The sequence below is a fragment of the Emydura macquarii genome, unplaced genomic scaffold, assembly GCF_026122565.2.
Source record: "Emydura macquarii macquarii isolate MOO-44397 ecotype Brisbane River unplaced genomic scaffold, CSIRO-AGI_Emac_v2 contig_2417, whole genome shotgun sequence".
Taxonomy (NCBI): Eukaryota; Metazoa; Chordata; order Testudines; family Chelidae; genus Emydura; species Emydura macquarii.
Genome location: NW_027132554.1, coordinates 3,566,755 through 3,583,212, shown reverse-complemented (window position 1 = coordinate 3,583,212; position 16,458 = coordinate 3,566,755). Strand labels below are relative to the sequence as shown.

The 16,458-nt window shown below is 45.6% G+C and overlaps 1 protein-coding gene across 7 annotated transcripts in view; it reads right to left on the bottom strand.

Moving 5' to 3' along the window:
• Positions 1-16,458, bottom strand: part of EXD3 (exonuclease 3'-5' domain containing 3) — a 505,315-nt gene that overhangs the window by 280,678 nt on the left and 208,179 nt on the right. For 6 of the 7 annotated variants that reach the window (XM_067561577.1, XM_067561574.1, XM_067561576.1 and 3 more), the window contains 6 exons: positions 11,549-11,690; positions 10,944-11,145; positions 10,465-10,574; positions 8,817-9,024; positions 7,698-7,864; positions 6,549-6,719 (listed from right to left, as the gene is read on the bottom strand). In XM_067561577.1, the coding sequence (XP_067417678.1) occupies positions 6,549-6,719; positions 7,698-7,864; positions 8,817-9,024; positions 10,465-10,574; positions 10,944-11,145; positions 11,549-11,690 (1,000 nt within the window). The remainder of the gene's footprint in view (positions 1-6,548; positions 6,720-7,697; positions 7,865-8,816; positions 9,025-10,464; positions 10,575-10,943; positions 11,146-11,548; positions 11,691-16,458) is intronic. The other variant, XM_067561572.1, reaches the window with a different exon arrangement.

Genomic DNA, 16,458 nt, shown 5'->3' with positions numbered 1-16,458 from the left:
AAAACCAGTCCCCCTGTTCCAGTGCTGGTATTATTGATGCTAATGTGACCATCCTGAACCACTGGACCCTTATGAATTTGTTGAGTTTTCTGAGGTCTAGAACAGGCCTCCATCCTCCATTCTTTTTCTGGGTTAAGAAGTAGTGGGAGTAAAAACCCTTTCCCCTGTGTAGTGATGGTACCGGTTCCACGGCACCCTCAGGGTGGTCCCTGAGAGTGGCCCCTGAAGAGGGGCGGTGAGGGAGGATGAGTGCGGGGGATGGAGATGAATGGTATCGGATAGCCTGAATGGATTATTTCTAAAACTCATTTGTCCATGGTGATAGTTTTTCATGCTGGGTAGGAAGGGGCCAGCCGTACCCAAAACGGGGGATGGTGAGTGATGGTGTCAGCACTGAAGAATGGGGGAGGTCTCTTGGGCCCTTGACCAAACCCTCAAAATTGTTGTTTTGCAGAGGGTTGGTGGAATGTCAATGATTGAGTTAGAGGCTGGCGACGCTTTGGAGGCCTCTGTCTTTGCCTTTGCGTGTTGCAGCACCTCTGTTGTCAGGTGTACAGAATAGACCTTGCATGCTGGGTGGTACATTGTTCACCCTGTTTTCTTTTTGATGCATGTCTGTACATATCCAGGGAGCGAAGTGTTGCACTCAAGTCTTTCAGAGTATGAAGGGACACATTAGTTTTTGCCACGAACAGCTTCTGGCCATCAAAAGGGAGGTCTTCCATGGTGAATTGTACCTCCCTTAGGAAGCCAGACAGGTGGAGCCATGAAGCCCAGCGCATAATTATGGCATTGGCCATGCAGCATGCCGCTGTATCAGCTGCATCTAAAGGCACCACCGAAATGATGAACTTGAATTGGTGTCTTTTGTCCTCTGGTATGATGTCAATAAATCCTGCAAGTTTGGAGTAATTTGTGTGGTCATATTAGAGTGGCTGATGAATAGGCCTTGCGGCAAGAGAGATCTAATTGTTTCCACTCTTTGTCGTACGGGGTGATCTGGGTTGTTATTGCCTCCCTTGTTGGTAGAGAGCATCAACTACTAAGGAGCTGGGTGTGGGGTGAGAGAATAAGAAATCCAGTCCTTTAGAGGGGACATAGTACTTTTTATCCACTCTCTTCCAGGTGGGCTACGTTGTTAGCTGGCTCCATGTGTCATTTATGGGAAGAACAAATTTTGAGGAGGAGGATGTATGGAGAATGTCCAGTAACTTGTGTTGGGACTCTGAGACCTCCTCTAGAGGAATCTCTAGGGTATCAGTGATTCTTTTAGAAAGTTATTGAAAATGTTTGAAATCATGCACCGCTGTGGGTGGCTGTGGCATTATGACCTCATGTGGGGATGAGGAAGGAATGTTGGTTACTGGTGTTGTGTCCTGTTCCATGGCCTCCCCTTTTTCTTCAAAGCATTCCTCAGGAGGCTCTGAAGGTGAAGTCATTTAGGGAAAAGGGGGAGATTTAGCCTCTCCCTGTATGGGCTTGAGGGTCTGGGGTACTGAGTTATATATGCCCCTCAGGGGTCCCAGTAGAACCACTGAGTGGGGAATGGCACAGGCGATGGCATCCATGGCCATAACAAGTCTAGCTGTCAGCCCTGTGATGAACTTTAGGCTGCACAGGTGGACCAACACTGCAGAAGATTAGATGGGAGACGAGTGCTGAGATGAAAAACCTGAGAAATTCTTTTTAGGTGACAATCTGAGGAACTGTCTCAGATTGAGGTGGCATTAGAAGAGATTTTGGAACAAATTGATAAATTAAACAGTAATGAGTCACAAGGACCAGATGGTATTCACCCAAGAGATATGAAGGAATTCAAATGTGAAATTGCGGAACTACTAACTGTGGTATGTAATCTATCATTTAAATCAGCTTCTATACCAGATAACTGGAAGATAGCTAATTTGATGCTAATTTTTAAAGAAGACTCCAGAGGCGATCCTGGCAATTACTGTCCAGTAAGCCTAACTTCACTACCAGACAAACTAGTTGAAACTCCAGTAAAGAACAGAATTATCAGACACATAAACTAACACGATTTGATGGGGAAGAGCCAACATGGTTTTTGTAAAAAGAAATTATGCCTCACCAATCTACTAGAATTCTGTGAGGGGGGTCAACAAGTATGTGGACAAGAGTGATCCAGTGGACATAGTGTACTTTAGATTTTCAGAAAGCCTTTGACAAGGTCCCTCACCAAAAACTCTCAAGCAAAGTAAGCTATCATGTGATCAGAGGGAAGATTCTCTCCTGAATCACTAACTGGTTAAAAGATAGGAAATAAAGGGTAAGAATAACTGGTCAGTTTTCAGGAGAGAGGTAAATAGTGGTATCCTCCAGGGGTCAGTACTGGGACCAGTACTGTTCAACATATTCATAAGTGATCTGGAAAATGGGGTAAATAGTGAGGTGGCAAAATTCACAGATTGTGCAAAACTACTCAAGATAGTTAAGTCAAAAGCAGACTGCGAAGAGTTACAAAGGGATCTCACAAAGCTGGGTGACTGGGCAACAAAATGGCAGCTGAAATTCAGTGCTGATAAATGCAAAGTAATGCACACTGGAAAACATCACCCCAACTATACATATAAAATGATGGGTTCTAAATTAGCTGTTAGCTCTCAAGAAAGAGATCCTGGAGTTATTGTGGATAGTTCTCTGAAAACATCCACTCCATGTGCAGCAGCAGTCAAAAAAGCTAACGGAATATTGGGAATCATTAGGAAAGGGATAAGACAGAAAATATCATATTGCCTCTATATAAATCCATGGTATGCCAACATCTTTAATATTGCATGCAGATGTGGTCACCTCATCTCAAAAAAGATATTTCAGAATTGGAAAAGGTACAGAAAAGGGCAGCAAAAATGATTAGGGGTATGGAAAACTTTTATATGAAGAAAGATTAATAGGACTGGGGCTTTTCAGCTTGGAAAAGAGACGACTAAGGGGGGATGTAATAGTGGTCTATAAAATCATGACTGATGTGGAGAAAGTAAATAAGGAAATGTTCTTTACTCCTTCTCATAACACAAAACCTATGGGATCACCAAATGAAATTAATAGGCAGCAAGTTTAAAACGAACAAAAGGAAGTATTTCTTCACACCTGTGGAACTCATTGCCAGAGGATATTGGGAAGGCCAAGACTATATCAGGGTTCAAAAATGAACTAGATACTTTCATAGAGGATAGGTTCATCAATGGCTAGTAGCCAGATGGGCAAGGATTGCAGTTTGCTAGAAGCTGGGAATGGGTGATGGGATGGATCACTCAATGATTACCTGTTCTGTTCATTCCCCCTGAAGCACCTGGTATTGGCCACTGTCGGAAGACAGGATATGGACGGACCATTGGCCTGACCCAATATGGCCATTCTTATGTTCTTATGTTAAAAGTCACCCTGCTTTTCAGTATCTTCCTCCTTGCTAGAGAATGGAGCGGCCAGAGGTGAAGTGTGCTGACAGTGCTGTGCGTGTCAGAGAAACATCATTGCTGAAGAGAGGTGATTCCGGTGTCAATGAAACATGCAGGTCTGCATGATGTAGAAAAAGGTGCACTGCCAGTGGTCAGTGCCAATAATGCTGTTGTAATTGAGGCTGTTGATGCCGACATCTGAGTGCTCTGCGCTATTGGAACAAGAGGCGGTGCCCGACCCTGTGTGGACTGTCTTGGTGTCGCATCTTTAGGTGGCTCTGTCAGTGCTGTAGCAGAGGAGGTAGGTTTCTGTTTGCCCCTTGACTCCAGGTGTGCCCATTTGATGATATGCATAGTACCAGAGGATCCCGGGGCCTCGTAAGTACTCAGCTGCGGTGCGATTGGTACTGAGGATGTAGAGCAGGACGGAGATCGCTTCTTTTCTGGCAGCTCCTTGAGGGGAGAAGTTGAAGCTCTTTTCTTCTACCTTTCTGGAGGAATAAGCCTTCCGCTGTGAGCTGGGTGAATTTGCCAGAGACCATTGCCCAGACTGGGCTCGGATGCTGGGCACAGAGGCTTCTCCATTAACAGAAGTTTGAGACGTAGGTCTCTGTCCTTCCTGGCATGAGGCTTTAGGCTGGTGTAGTGAGAGCACCTCTGAGGAACTTGGGTCTCCCCTAGGCACCGGATGCACTGAGAATGTCTGTCTGAGACTGGGATTGCCTCTCAGCAGGAAAGACAGTGCTTGAAGCCTGGTGAACCGGGCATTGCACAAGTTATAGCAGTTCAAATCTAATGGTGAACACTATTTATGCTAAAGGGTATTCAAACTTGGAATATAAAGAGAAAAGGAAAAAAAAGTTTTTTTTCTTTTTAAGAAAATCCAGGGGAGAAAGGGATAAGTAACCATAACTAGGGTACTACAAACTACTCTAAACTATTTTATACATTAAGTACAGCTGTCAGTCTTAACACTGCAGGAGCTACGTCTCAGGCCAAAGATGATTGAGAAGGAACTGAGGGGGCTCTGGTCCTGCAATGCTACATAGTTCATACATGACCACCATTGCTGAAATTCTCCGATCAAAGGTGCAGAGACGCACCGACACCTGAAGTGAAGCACCCACAGGCACACTCCTCAAAGAAGAACCTTTCTTCCCATGGTGAGCAGATTCAATTGAAAAAAAGATTTATACAAGAAATTCTAATTCCCCTACATTTTTTAAGATTTACTGCTTCTTTCTTTATGAATAAAGGGTTCAAATCAATTCACTCTCACATTCAGCGCAGCACCTCAGGTTTGAAACTACAGGTCTGATGAGACAAGTCTTGCCAGGATAGCAGCCATCCCAAAGACACTCCACAGATAATTACAGAAGACTACAAAGCACCACTCAGCACACACACAGTTTGGTGTGGATTTTGGGAGCAGTATTTCCCAAACAAAAGGAGGGCTATTGCTCTACCAGTAGCATACACATTATTCTAAGAGGGTACAGTGCAAACCCATAGCTGCAGGCTTACATCTTTCTTTTAAGCAACATCTCAGATAAAATTCAAAAGGTGAGACCATCCACTTAGTGATATTCACAGTTGCTTTAGCAACGGGTGCTGGAAAAACAGTAGGAAGCAAATGCCAGGCTATTCAAGCGGCCTTGCTTGGCAGATGAGTTGCTAGGGTGACCTCTGCAACATGAGAGCAAGAAAAGATGAACATGTGTGCATGTGTAATTAACAATATAATTAAAGTAAGTGGAGTAAGTAATGGAGAAACAGAATCTAATTTTGCCTGTGCATGCTGTGTGTCCTGCTGACGCTGGTTTGTTATTGTGATAGCCTCTTTCAAACACACCAGACCCTGATCACTATTCAAACCCTTCTCCTGTCCCTGGGAGAGTTGCTTGCTGACTTTCTGTGTGTGCAATGTTCAGCATTAGACTTCTATTAAATCAGGATTCTCAGTTATAAAGGGAGCCAAGATATCCATTTTTATCTCGGACTATCCAAGCACACATCAAAGCCTCTGCAATGCAGTAACTCTCCTAGAGCTTTTGATAGCGAAAGGATGTTTGTCCGGTCACCATAGAGAGTGCAATCTGAAACATCCTGTCCACAACATGATAAGGTACCAGGATGAGAAGAGACAGGGTGTGGGAGGAATGAAGGGTAGCTAGTTTGTTTAAATGACTTTTGTAAATCAGGGATGAGATATTAATTCTTTTTGCAGAAGTTAAGGACCACTCAGGATTCCAGCCAAGCAGACAACTGAAGAGGAAATATCCTGTACACTAGGCCTGGTCATCACTGCATATTTGATTAATCCATTTCTGTCATAGCAGAAATATGTGTGAAATGAAAGAGCATGTGTCTCTTTCCTTCTAGACACAAAGGGTCAGATAGAGAGGTTATGGGAGTCCAGATTCAGAGCTAGCAACTCCATTACATTTTACAGGTTCTTCCTTTTTGAATGTTTCATTCTGATTCATTTCTAGACATCCTTGAGTCATTTAGCCAGGCTGCATGTGCCCCATGCTAGCTAGCTAGGAAGTTTCCTGGTATTTTATCCTGGAAGTCTTCACTCCCAAGCAGCAAAGTCCTACTTTGATATGTTCCTAAGGAACAAAGAACAAGCTAAGGAACAAGCCAGGCAAATTATTTCCCTCCATGTGGTTCTATCCCATTATAAACCAAATGCCTTCCGGGACCCAGTCTTTTGCTCTAACCATGATGATACTGCACCATTATAAATGCTTGTAAACTATTGGTCCCATCTTGTGTAATTTTATTCTCTTAGTTGCTTGGTATCTCCCAGCCCTGCTCTCCATGACAGAAAAGCACAGTTATGAACAAGCCTCAAGGTCACAGAGCTCCACTCGCTCTCTCCGGGAAGTGGAAAGCATAGCTAAAATTATAAAGGCAAGGATTATGGGGACCACTTGTAACAGCACTGGGCTTTGGGGTCTGAGACAGACAATGGTGTGTCGGCACAGGCAGTGGGTAAGTGTGTAGAGGCAACGCTCCCCAGGCTCATTGGGCACCAGGGAATGATTAATCCCAATTGAAATCACATTCGTGCAAACACTGTGCTTTCCCTACATGGAGACAGCTACAGCGATCCAACCCCGCACTGACCTCAGCAGCTTTTCTATGGTCGTCATCGTTCTCTAGCATGCGGACGTCCACTCCAAGGCAGCGAAGGTGACGCCCAAGTCCCTGCAGCATGTTATCACAGACCACGCTGAGCTCCTTGGGGGAGATGGAAGGAGTGGGACTCAAGGTCTCCTTGCCAATCACTTTGGCTTGCTACAGAAAAAACAGACATTCAGGAATGACTGATATTTGTTTATTTTATTTCAAATGTCTGCTGCCTGGAGAGTCCCCGGAGATACCAGCCCGTCTTTGGGAGGTTCCCAGGAGTTGAGCAGCTGTATTAATGTAGCAGGTAACCTATTCAGGATAATTGGGACTATAGCCCCAAAACAGCCTCCACTGCTCAGCTTTGCTTCTAGTTACTTTCAAGTTAATAGGCTGGGTCGTTTGAAAGACATATTTACAGTCTGTAAGTGGTGACTGTACTTAGAACAAGGAATTGCTGCAGTATCTTTGACACCAGCGGGCGGTCGCTCGGGGTAAATGCTCTTTTCAATGGGGACACAGTAGGAAGACATTTATACCGTTAAATCTGTGTTGCTGCTTTTGCTCAGAGAGATTTGAAGCTCTTTGGGGCAGGGCCTCTCCCACTTTGTACTCATGCAGTACCAGCACAATGGGGCCCTGGGCTCAGTGGGTCCCTGGGCACTACCATAATAAACAGCATTATCAATAACAGTAACTTGACTAATTAATTGGATTGTCGAGGTGACAAGGATGGCTCCTGAGTTCACAAGGAAGTCCATGCCTGTAGAACTTATGGTAGCAGCCTTCGCCACAGCAGCAGCCCAGATATGTTTAAATTTACAATATTCTCATTAGTTTAGGATGCCCAATAAATTCTGCTGAAAACCCGTGTGCACATGGAAAGGTGCTAACAGCAATGGCAGCTTAACTACGGCCTTCATGTTGCTAAATGACATTTTCCAGCAGAGAAAGTAAAGGCAGAGAACCCTGGGCACTGAAACCAAGGGGGTTAAACACATTTGCCCAGTAAAACAGGAAAGTGAGAAGGATTTTTGCTATCCCAGGTCTAGAGAAAGGCTCGGGTAATAGTCTGCTTGAGAAGTGAGGCCAATGGATAGTTTGAGATTTGGAGCAATGTACAGTTCTTTGAAGATGTTTACAAACCTGCTTGGAAGGCAATGGCATTTCTTGTTGGTTCAGCTGCTTCTTTGCCCTGGGTTTTGTGCTAGGTTTCCCCACCAGGCTCTCAGTGAGGTCTGAACTCAGACCAAAGCTTGCCGGATCCTCACATAGTTTTTTATACACCTCCAGCAAACAGTATGCATCAGAAGCTACAAAACAAAATATGCCCATCAGCCTGGCTTTGACCAAAATAGAAAGAGAGGCTTTTGTGATGGAAGAAAAGGGTCTTCACCTATATAAATGCAACTATATCCAATTGCCTTTGATAGCTGCAGGTATCTAGCATTGTATCTTATACTCTTGTATAGATTCAGTAACTATAATAATCAAACAGGCTTCACACAGAACGCCATTTCATCAATTCAGAATGAGCACAATGTTTTATCATTCCCCGCACAGAATTCAAAGACACAGAGCCCGCTCAGCCTTGGCATAAAGGAGCTGCAACTCCCAGTGGTTGAGACGTTCAATTCTAACTTCATTTCAATGGGAGTTGTGTGGCTATCTCTCCTAGTCAGTTATGCAAATCTCAAACACTGACCTGAGTGGGAGTTGCTGGACTGTTTTATCACCCTGTGGAGTTCCTCTGTCTCACTGTGACTCATCCATAGATTTATATTTATGGTTCACGTTGACACCCACCCCCACCAAGGCCTCTGTAGTATAGCTCCCAACGCCATCCATGCCCATTTTGAATTCTGCTCTAATGAGTGCATCCTTGTAACACGCTGGACATGACAGTGGTTTCCCAGAAAAGCCATGTGCAGTGAAATGAGGCAGAAGGAAGTGGACTTTTTTTCCTTTTCAACTATTCAGAGGAGTTTCCCTTGAGATTACTTTTCATCAGACGGATTTGATTGGTAAAGAAATTCTTTTATCAGAGAAATGATTCATTGGACAGATTACGCTCCAGCCATTAAAACTAGGTCCATAAAAGGATAAACAAAACATGTGCTAGCTTCTTTGAACAGGAACTAATCTGCAATGCCATTTTCCCCTCTGCTACTTAACATTTTTTCCACATCTACACATTTAGTCAAATGTGGCCCCATGACAGAGCTGTCAATAGCACCTTGCTTTACAGTAATGTGATGACCAGACCTGCATAGAGGATTTGTTCTTCCCGCAGCGGCCGTTTCTCCCAGTTGGAGAGCTGCTCGGTTTTATCGAGCGGTTTCCCCAGGACATGCTGCACCAGCAGACTGAGCCCTTTTTCCGGTTGCCTGAACCCTCTGTCTCCACAGCTGTCCTGTGATAGCATGTCAACCCGAAGGCCACTCTTCTTCCAGCCGCAGCGGTTTTTCTGCAACTGACGGGGGAGAGAAAGATACAAAACAAACAAATTTCAAAACAGAGCCTGAAAATATCTCATGTTGCAGCGGGGTGGAAAGTACAATGAAGGAATGTGGCCAGGGAGTAACATTAGTCACCTTTCATTTCAGTAAAGGTACACTCAGCCCTGCCATCTCAGACAAGGGCTAACTGGATTCCCAAACAGATACTGGATATTTGCTTGACAGACACACTTGTTGGAAAGGAACTTGGTTTCAAAGCACGGAAGCATGGAAGGGAAACAACAACCTAGCTTGACTGCATCATACCTTGAGTGCTTTTTTGAAATTTCTTATTTGAAATTTTTTATTAGGCCAAGTTACATTAAAATGTTACCATGCTACATTGTCCATTACCTATGACTAAGTCAGGATCAAGTCCATCTTCAAAGAACCTGGCTAAAAAAATCTGGCTTGCTGACTGTGGAGTCCTCCTCCTCTGAGCATGCTAAAATGGTGACCAAATTTCTCCTGGAGCATTTTTCTGAGATGTTAGCAAGGCTCTTAGAGTCAGGGACTGTCTCTTCTCATGTGTTTGCAGAGCACCCAGAGCAGAGAGGCACTCATCCAACTGAGGTCACTGGGCACTAACACAATACAAATAAATAATAATATCAGCACCCCAGCATCTTTCTCCCCATTTGGTTTTCTGAGCTACTGTGTGAACAGAAAAGGTGCCCGGGGATTAGAGCAAACAATGACAATTCTGGAAGTGCCTCACTCAGTCTGGATAAAAGTAAGACCATGACTACTTGTGGGCACTAGAGATTCCCCAGCACTCCTCAAGTTAGGTGAGGACTCCAGGAGTTTGGCTAATTCTCAACCTACCTCCTTAAATGCCCCTTGCAATTTCAAACTGATGCAACTTTTCATTTTCTTACTAAAATTACTGCACACTGCTACTGAGTTCTAACCCAAAGCCAGCTACATTTCAGTAGCAGGTGAATCAAAATCCTGTACTGCACTGACTCTACAGCTCCCTGCTCTTTATGTCTGTTAAATCCATAACAACTCTATGGATGCTACCAAATGCTAGAATAATGAAACTTTTATAAGTCAAAGCTCATTCTATACGACTTTGCTCTTAGCACGTATGTGTGATTGCTGCGTTCAAAAAGCCTGAAGTGAATGGACCTCCGATTCCATATTAGTTCCTTTTATAAACTTTATAAAGGTAAAGAGGAGAGCTATTAAAATGCCCAGCCATGTCTTTTTAGCTAATCAAATCTAAATACTTGTGTGTCTCTCTAAAGAATCACATCATCCTAGGAACTAGAGATGGAAAAGACCTATTAGGTCAGCTAGCCGCCTCTCTGCCAACACAGGATGCAGAAAGACAATGCTGTGAAATAATGACAGTTATCTTCCAGCACAGTCAAGAGAAGGAATTTTACACATCTTCAGGTTCCCATCCTCACTTGTTTATCTATTGCGAGCAGGTCCCGTACGCCTTGCACCTGCTTCTCCATTTCTTTAAAAGCAGAACATGTAGCACCTAGGCTGTGCAGGTCTCCGGACATCCCGTAACCTGTAGACACAAAGCCTCAAATCACACAGATAGAAAAATAAACGTTCCGTGTTCTGTTGCAGAGCAGGCTAACCTGAGAGCTCTGGGTTCTGATACTCAGTGGGTTAACCCAGAAAACTATGGGTTCTGGTACCAGGCAGACTAACCTGACAGCTCTGGGTTCTGGTACTCAGTGGGTTAACCCAGAAAACTATGGGTTCTGGTACCAGGCAGGCTAACCCACACAGCTATGGGTTCTGGTACTGGACAGACTAACCCAAAGAGCTATGGGTTCTGGCACCGAAGTCCCTGTTGTTCTATGTATGTGAACAGCTCCTGACAGGGGTTAGCTGCAGTGGAAAGCAGAGCATAGGGGAAAGCTGCAGTTACCTAATTTAATGATGGTTGGATCTGAGAAGAGTGTCTGGACAAAATGAGAAAGCTCCTCCATCTCATCTGGCTTGAGGAGCTGCAGCAAATCCAGGAGGAACACCTGCTCCTTGACAGCAATCTGCAGCACCGAGACACGTGGCTTTCCCACCACACCAAACGAAGGCCTCCACTCCATGTCAATGCCAACAACCTGGCCGGGCTGCAGCACACACAAAAGGCTTTCTTTACTCAGGGCTTGTCTACATGGAAAATAGACTAGAACGGCAACTGTGGAATAGCTCCCTGGTTACTCTACTCCGGACGAAGAGGGACTTTATTTGAGAATAATGACTCTGCTTTGGAAATGTATTGTAATTACTGTGGAATAAAGTGGCTTGTATCCAGAAGTGTCACATGGGAAGTTTTCCCAATAGCTTATTCCACAAGAGCTATTCCAGTCAATCTCCAAGCCTCTTGGGCTCAGGGATTCCCTACAGGAAGTGCCAAGCATGCTCTTGATGCTCCTGGGGCAGGTTGACATGTATCTGATGATGAAAGTCACAAATATTCCACCCCATGTTACATGGTTGACATTAAAAACCCCACCGCAAGGGAATGCTTACCTGGAGCACTGCCTCCCTACACCTCTGCATTGCTTCCCAGGTCTGCAGGAAGTGAATGTTCTCCCTGGGAATGGGGAGCTGGTAATAATCCTTCTTCCTATCTTCTTCATAATCATCTGCTCTTCTCTCACCATCTTCTACCCTGCATAGAACAAGAGTCAGCCGCTTTTAACAGGGCCATCCTGGGAATTTCGGGGGCCAAGGGACAACAGAAAATCCTGAAGCCCCTCTCCTCACCCGCCTGCCCCAACATCCCTCTGTCACCTCATCTCACTCGATATCTCTTCTCTCTCCACCTTCTCTGACCCTCTCCTCACTTTCTCTTTCTCTCTTTCCCTTTCAACCTTGACCCACCTTCTCTCCCGAATCCCTCCCCCCATCAATCCACCACAGAAATGTCTAGTGCATGAGAGATAGCAATGGAAGCTCAGCGCATACGTTCATTTAATTAATAACACATACACATTGGAAGTAGCCTCCAGACCAGGAAAGCCTCCCAAACGCAAACTTCCCATCATGCATGACTCACATTCCATTCCCATTCCCAGAACTGATGTGACCTGACGACCAGCAAGTGCGCTCCAGATTCAAGGATAGCACATTGTGAGTACTCGAATTCCAGCCCCTCACCATGAACCTAGGAAACTTCTAGCTGATAGGGTCCCATGCACCTGGACAGGCTGCCTCTGCTCAGGTTTTTCTCATTAGACAGGAACATGCAGAGAATCACAGGCTGCCCCACCGACAGTAGGATTTCCACCACCTAGGGGCCACTGCCTCTGGCTCACAAGGCCTCCTGCATTGAGCTGAGAGTGGAATGGTTCATAAAGGCTTCACTGACCTCTCCTTGCTATGCCAGCTTCCCCAAGCCCAGCCCTTTTCCTGTACAGCATCTGCATGTGCTGCACAAGAATACTGTCCCTCCGTTCCATGGAGTTGGAAGGAAAAAAGCCCCTGGAAGGTTTTAACTCTACTCCACCTCCTCCCTGCACTTTGGGGGATAGGTGTTAAGGACGGTGGTAAGCTGAACCCGCACACAGACTGAGATCTTGACTTGCGTGACTCTCCCACTCTAGGCTTCAGACATTGCCCCAGAGAGGTGTAATGTGACTGCATTAACACCCTGGCACTGGGAGGGAGATGGGCTTTGTGAGTTATCCCTCATTTTGTAGAGCAGGATCTCACACAGCACAAGTTCTTTCCACAATGCAACAGAGGCTCTCGAAATAGGTTTGTAAATGCTGTGCCAGCTCTGCTCTTGTGTCCCATCCAGATGATGCAATCGGAGGAAAATAAGAGTAATAAAAAAATCCAGCTATTTTGTATGTATCCTGAATTTCTGGTCAGACTCTTTCCCACAGAGACTTTAAATGGTTTATTATTTGAGAAAATATTTACTAACCTTGTGTTTCAGGGACTGTGTGACTAATTTTGTAGCATAGCAGCTTTGTGCTGTGCAAACATTCCCGTGCAGACGGTATGTGTGCACGGCGAAGTCAATATTTGTGTAAAATATTTAATGAAGGTGTGAAATCTCATGTCTCTGGGAATATTGTGATCTGCACAGATCAAGAGGGGCATATGGTGTGACCAGCAGCAGAGGTGATGTCATCATTTGCACTCTGATACCATCTCTTTCCCTTGCAGCGTGAATGCCCTCTGTGGGAACCTGCTGCTAGACTATTTAGTTGCTAATAAACAGAAATGGCTGCATTTGGATCCAGGCTACATGGACTGCAGAGCACGTGACCACATTACTTATCGCCATTTTGCAGGTGGGAACACTGAGGTATAGAGGGCTTCATTTACCCATCCAAATACACTGAGACTGGCAGAGCTGGCAGAAACCTTTGGTTTCATGACTCCCCATCCCTTGCTCCACCCTCTCTGGCACATGCAGATGAAGTGAGGTCACTAACACGTTGTGCTCTGCTGTTGATTTCCCACCGCAGTGCATGCCCAGAATGTGTGGTTCTCTTGCAGGCATGGTCTCCACCTGCCACTGTTTGGGGGCTTACGTTGGATGCAAAGAATGGTCTGGACATTAAAGGTCACGTGTTGCCTTGAGGGCACTGCCCCATCTTAGGGGCAGTCTCCTGAGGCGCAGACTTCAGTGTCTCCTGGGCACAGCCGCTGTGCTCCCTTTTCTAACGGGGCTACATCCACTGGGCTCTGTGCCTCTGCTGGCCGGTGAGGAGATGGGGCCGGCGATGGCTGTATCCCTTTGCAGAGGCTAGCGGCTGCAGGATTGATAATCCCAAGTGCGAGGCATGCCATAGCGCCCAGTCTCTCTCTCCCCACATGCACTCACATGAGAGCCAGGCAGGATCATGTGCTGGATGGGCTGGTGTTCCCTCTGCTGCATGAGCCACCCCCAGGCAAGGAGCCATGCATTGTCTAACAGCCGTTTTCAAACTTTTGGGAGCTGAGCCCCTCCCTCTGAATTATACATTTTGATTGCACTGCGCCCCCCAACCCAGACAAGAAGAGGTGAGTTGGGGGTAGAGGTGGCACGAGCCCCACTGTGTCGGGCTGAAGCCTGAGTTGCCTGATGTTGCTGCTCCGCCCCACAATTTGAAAAGCTCTCATCTAACACAAGCAGGCACGGGGGGGGAAGGCAATATTGGGAGAGTAACAGCACATTCCCTGATCCTGTTTCACTCAAGGTAATGGGAGTTTGCTGTTGTCTCCTATGGGGGCAGAATCAAGTCAACGGTGTTCCACAAGCCAACCATTCAAAAATCATCAGTCAGGCCCCCCAAAACAGGATATTGGCTTCAAGTCATGAGATTTTCAAAGATGGTAAATTGGGTGGGGGGACTTATTTGCTTTCTGTTTTTTTGTGGCTTTAGGATTTGTATTTTCAAACTTTTCCCACAACCATGATAGCTAAAAACATACCTTGTTTTTTCAATGAAAGCTGAGATTCTCATGTAATCACCTGACTCCAGGAACTGGGGCTTTAAGACCACCACTGAACACCTCAACACTCATGATGAAACTGCGAGAGTTGGTAATGCCGCTTAGATCTCTGCTTTGCTCTTCTTAAATGGATTTTCCTATCTAGCTGTGACAAGACCTATATTTTCAGAGAGGCAGGGGCCAGGTCTTTCCCAATATTTAATTTAATGTGCAGAAATGTGGTATGTGACTGACAGCAGGGAGTTGCTGCAGCAGGAATACATTACATAAAAAGGAATGAAGAAATGCCACAAGTCTAGGCTGGTGCTATAGCATTCTCTATCTCTACAGTAGGAAAACTCAGAGCAGTGCAGAGTTAGCGGATCAGCACTGGATTTTCTCTCCTCAGAGACATTACCCAAGCAACATTAACAGCAGAAGTAACTTCGGGTTTATGCCATCAACTGAGATCTTAAAAAGAACTGGCATGAGGCATACAAGCCTCGGATGTATCCAGGATTTTCCCAATACTTTTCTCTGATCTCCACCCATTTCTGAACAACAAAAGCCAATCACCAAATGCAAAGCTGTGTTTCAATGGCAGAGCTGTGAGGGAGGAAACTGCGGAGGTATCGGCAAGTGTGGCACTCTGGAAAAAGGGGATTTGCAGGCATCTGAATGTAAGGGTTCCACAGCGTCTGAGAGAAAACAGTTTGGTTTCTTTTTCTTTTTGTCATTTTTGCTTTGCTTCCTGTTCCCCTGGTTCCTCATGGCAGCTGTTGAGACACACGCTTTACCCATTTACCTGCCATGTGCGTCAGCATCAGAATGATCCGGCTCTGTCCTGCAGAGCACTCAGCCACAGAGCCCAGAGCTCTCCTGCTTTGTATTAATCATGCAGGGCCAGATCCTCTTCCTTGTGCAAAGTCCAAGTACATGGAATTGGATTCTGCACAGGGTGCTTGATGAGAGAAAGAATACCTCTTTCCTTGGCTGCAGTGGGCTGGTAGAGCCACCAGCAGCTTCTTGCAAGACCAGAAGACTGCAAGAGACTTCACTGAGACGCTGCACTCCTGCAGGAATCTGGCTGGTGAACATCCATGACCACTGCGACATGCATAGGAGTGTATGGATCCATTGGCCATATACACATGTGCCTCCTCCAGCCTGGCTCATATCCAAAATATCTCCCAATGTTCTCATGGCTTGAGCCCCCTTGGACACATTTTCACTTCCAATGGAGTCATGGACACCACTGCACGGATCCTCTGCAAGCTTCCCTCCTGTGAGCATAACCCCACCATCCTAATGCCTCTTATATCCTACATGCCAGAGGAAACAGGCAGGGAGTGCCCCCAAGTAAGTGATATTACCAGCATCATGCAACTTCTGGAACCTTTATCTTAGTGCCCCCACCCTAAGATCTGGCTAGTAGAACTTTTTCTGTTGATTGCCTATGTATGAAATACCTCATGTATTACCTGAAATAAGGGGTTAAAATATACTCTGAGGCATGAGTTGGGACAGGAAGAGTAAGATTCAAGAAAGAAGCAAGAGGAGGAGGAAAGAACGGCTACTTACTTTCATAACTGTTGTTCTTTGAAATGTTTTGCTCATGTCCATTCCCAATTAGATGTGTGTGTGCAACATGCACTGCTCCCAAAAATTTTCCCCCTAGTGGTATCCGTAGGGCCAGCTCTAGCACCCTCTGCAACAGCACACGTATGCACCAATATATAAGGCGCTGCCGCCCCCTCCCCCAGTTCCTTCTTGCCAGAACTCTGAGGGGAAGGAGGGTGGGTTCTGGAATGGACACAAGCAACATATTTCGAAGAACAACAGTTATGAAGGTAAGTAACCGTTCTTTCTTCAAGTGCTTGCTGACGTCCATTCCCAATTAGGTGACTCATCAGCAGTATCCCCGGAGGCGGGCAGGAGTTCATAGACTTTCCATTTGCAACAGCATTCTGCCAAAGCCAGCATCTTCTTGGGCCTCCTGCGAAATGGCA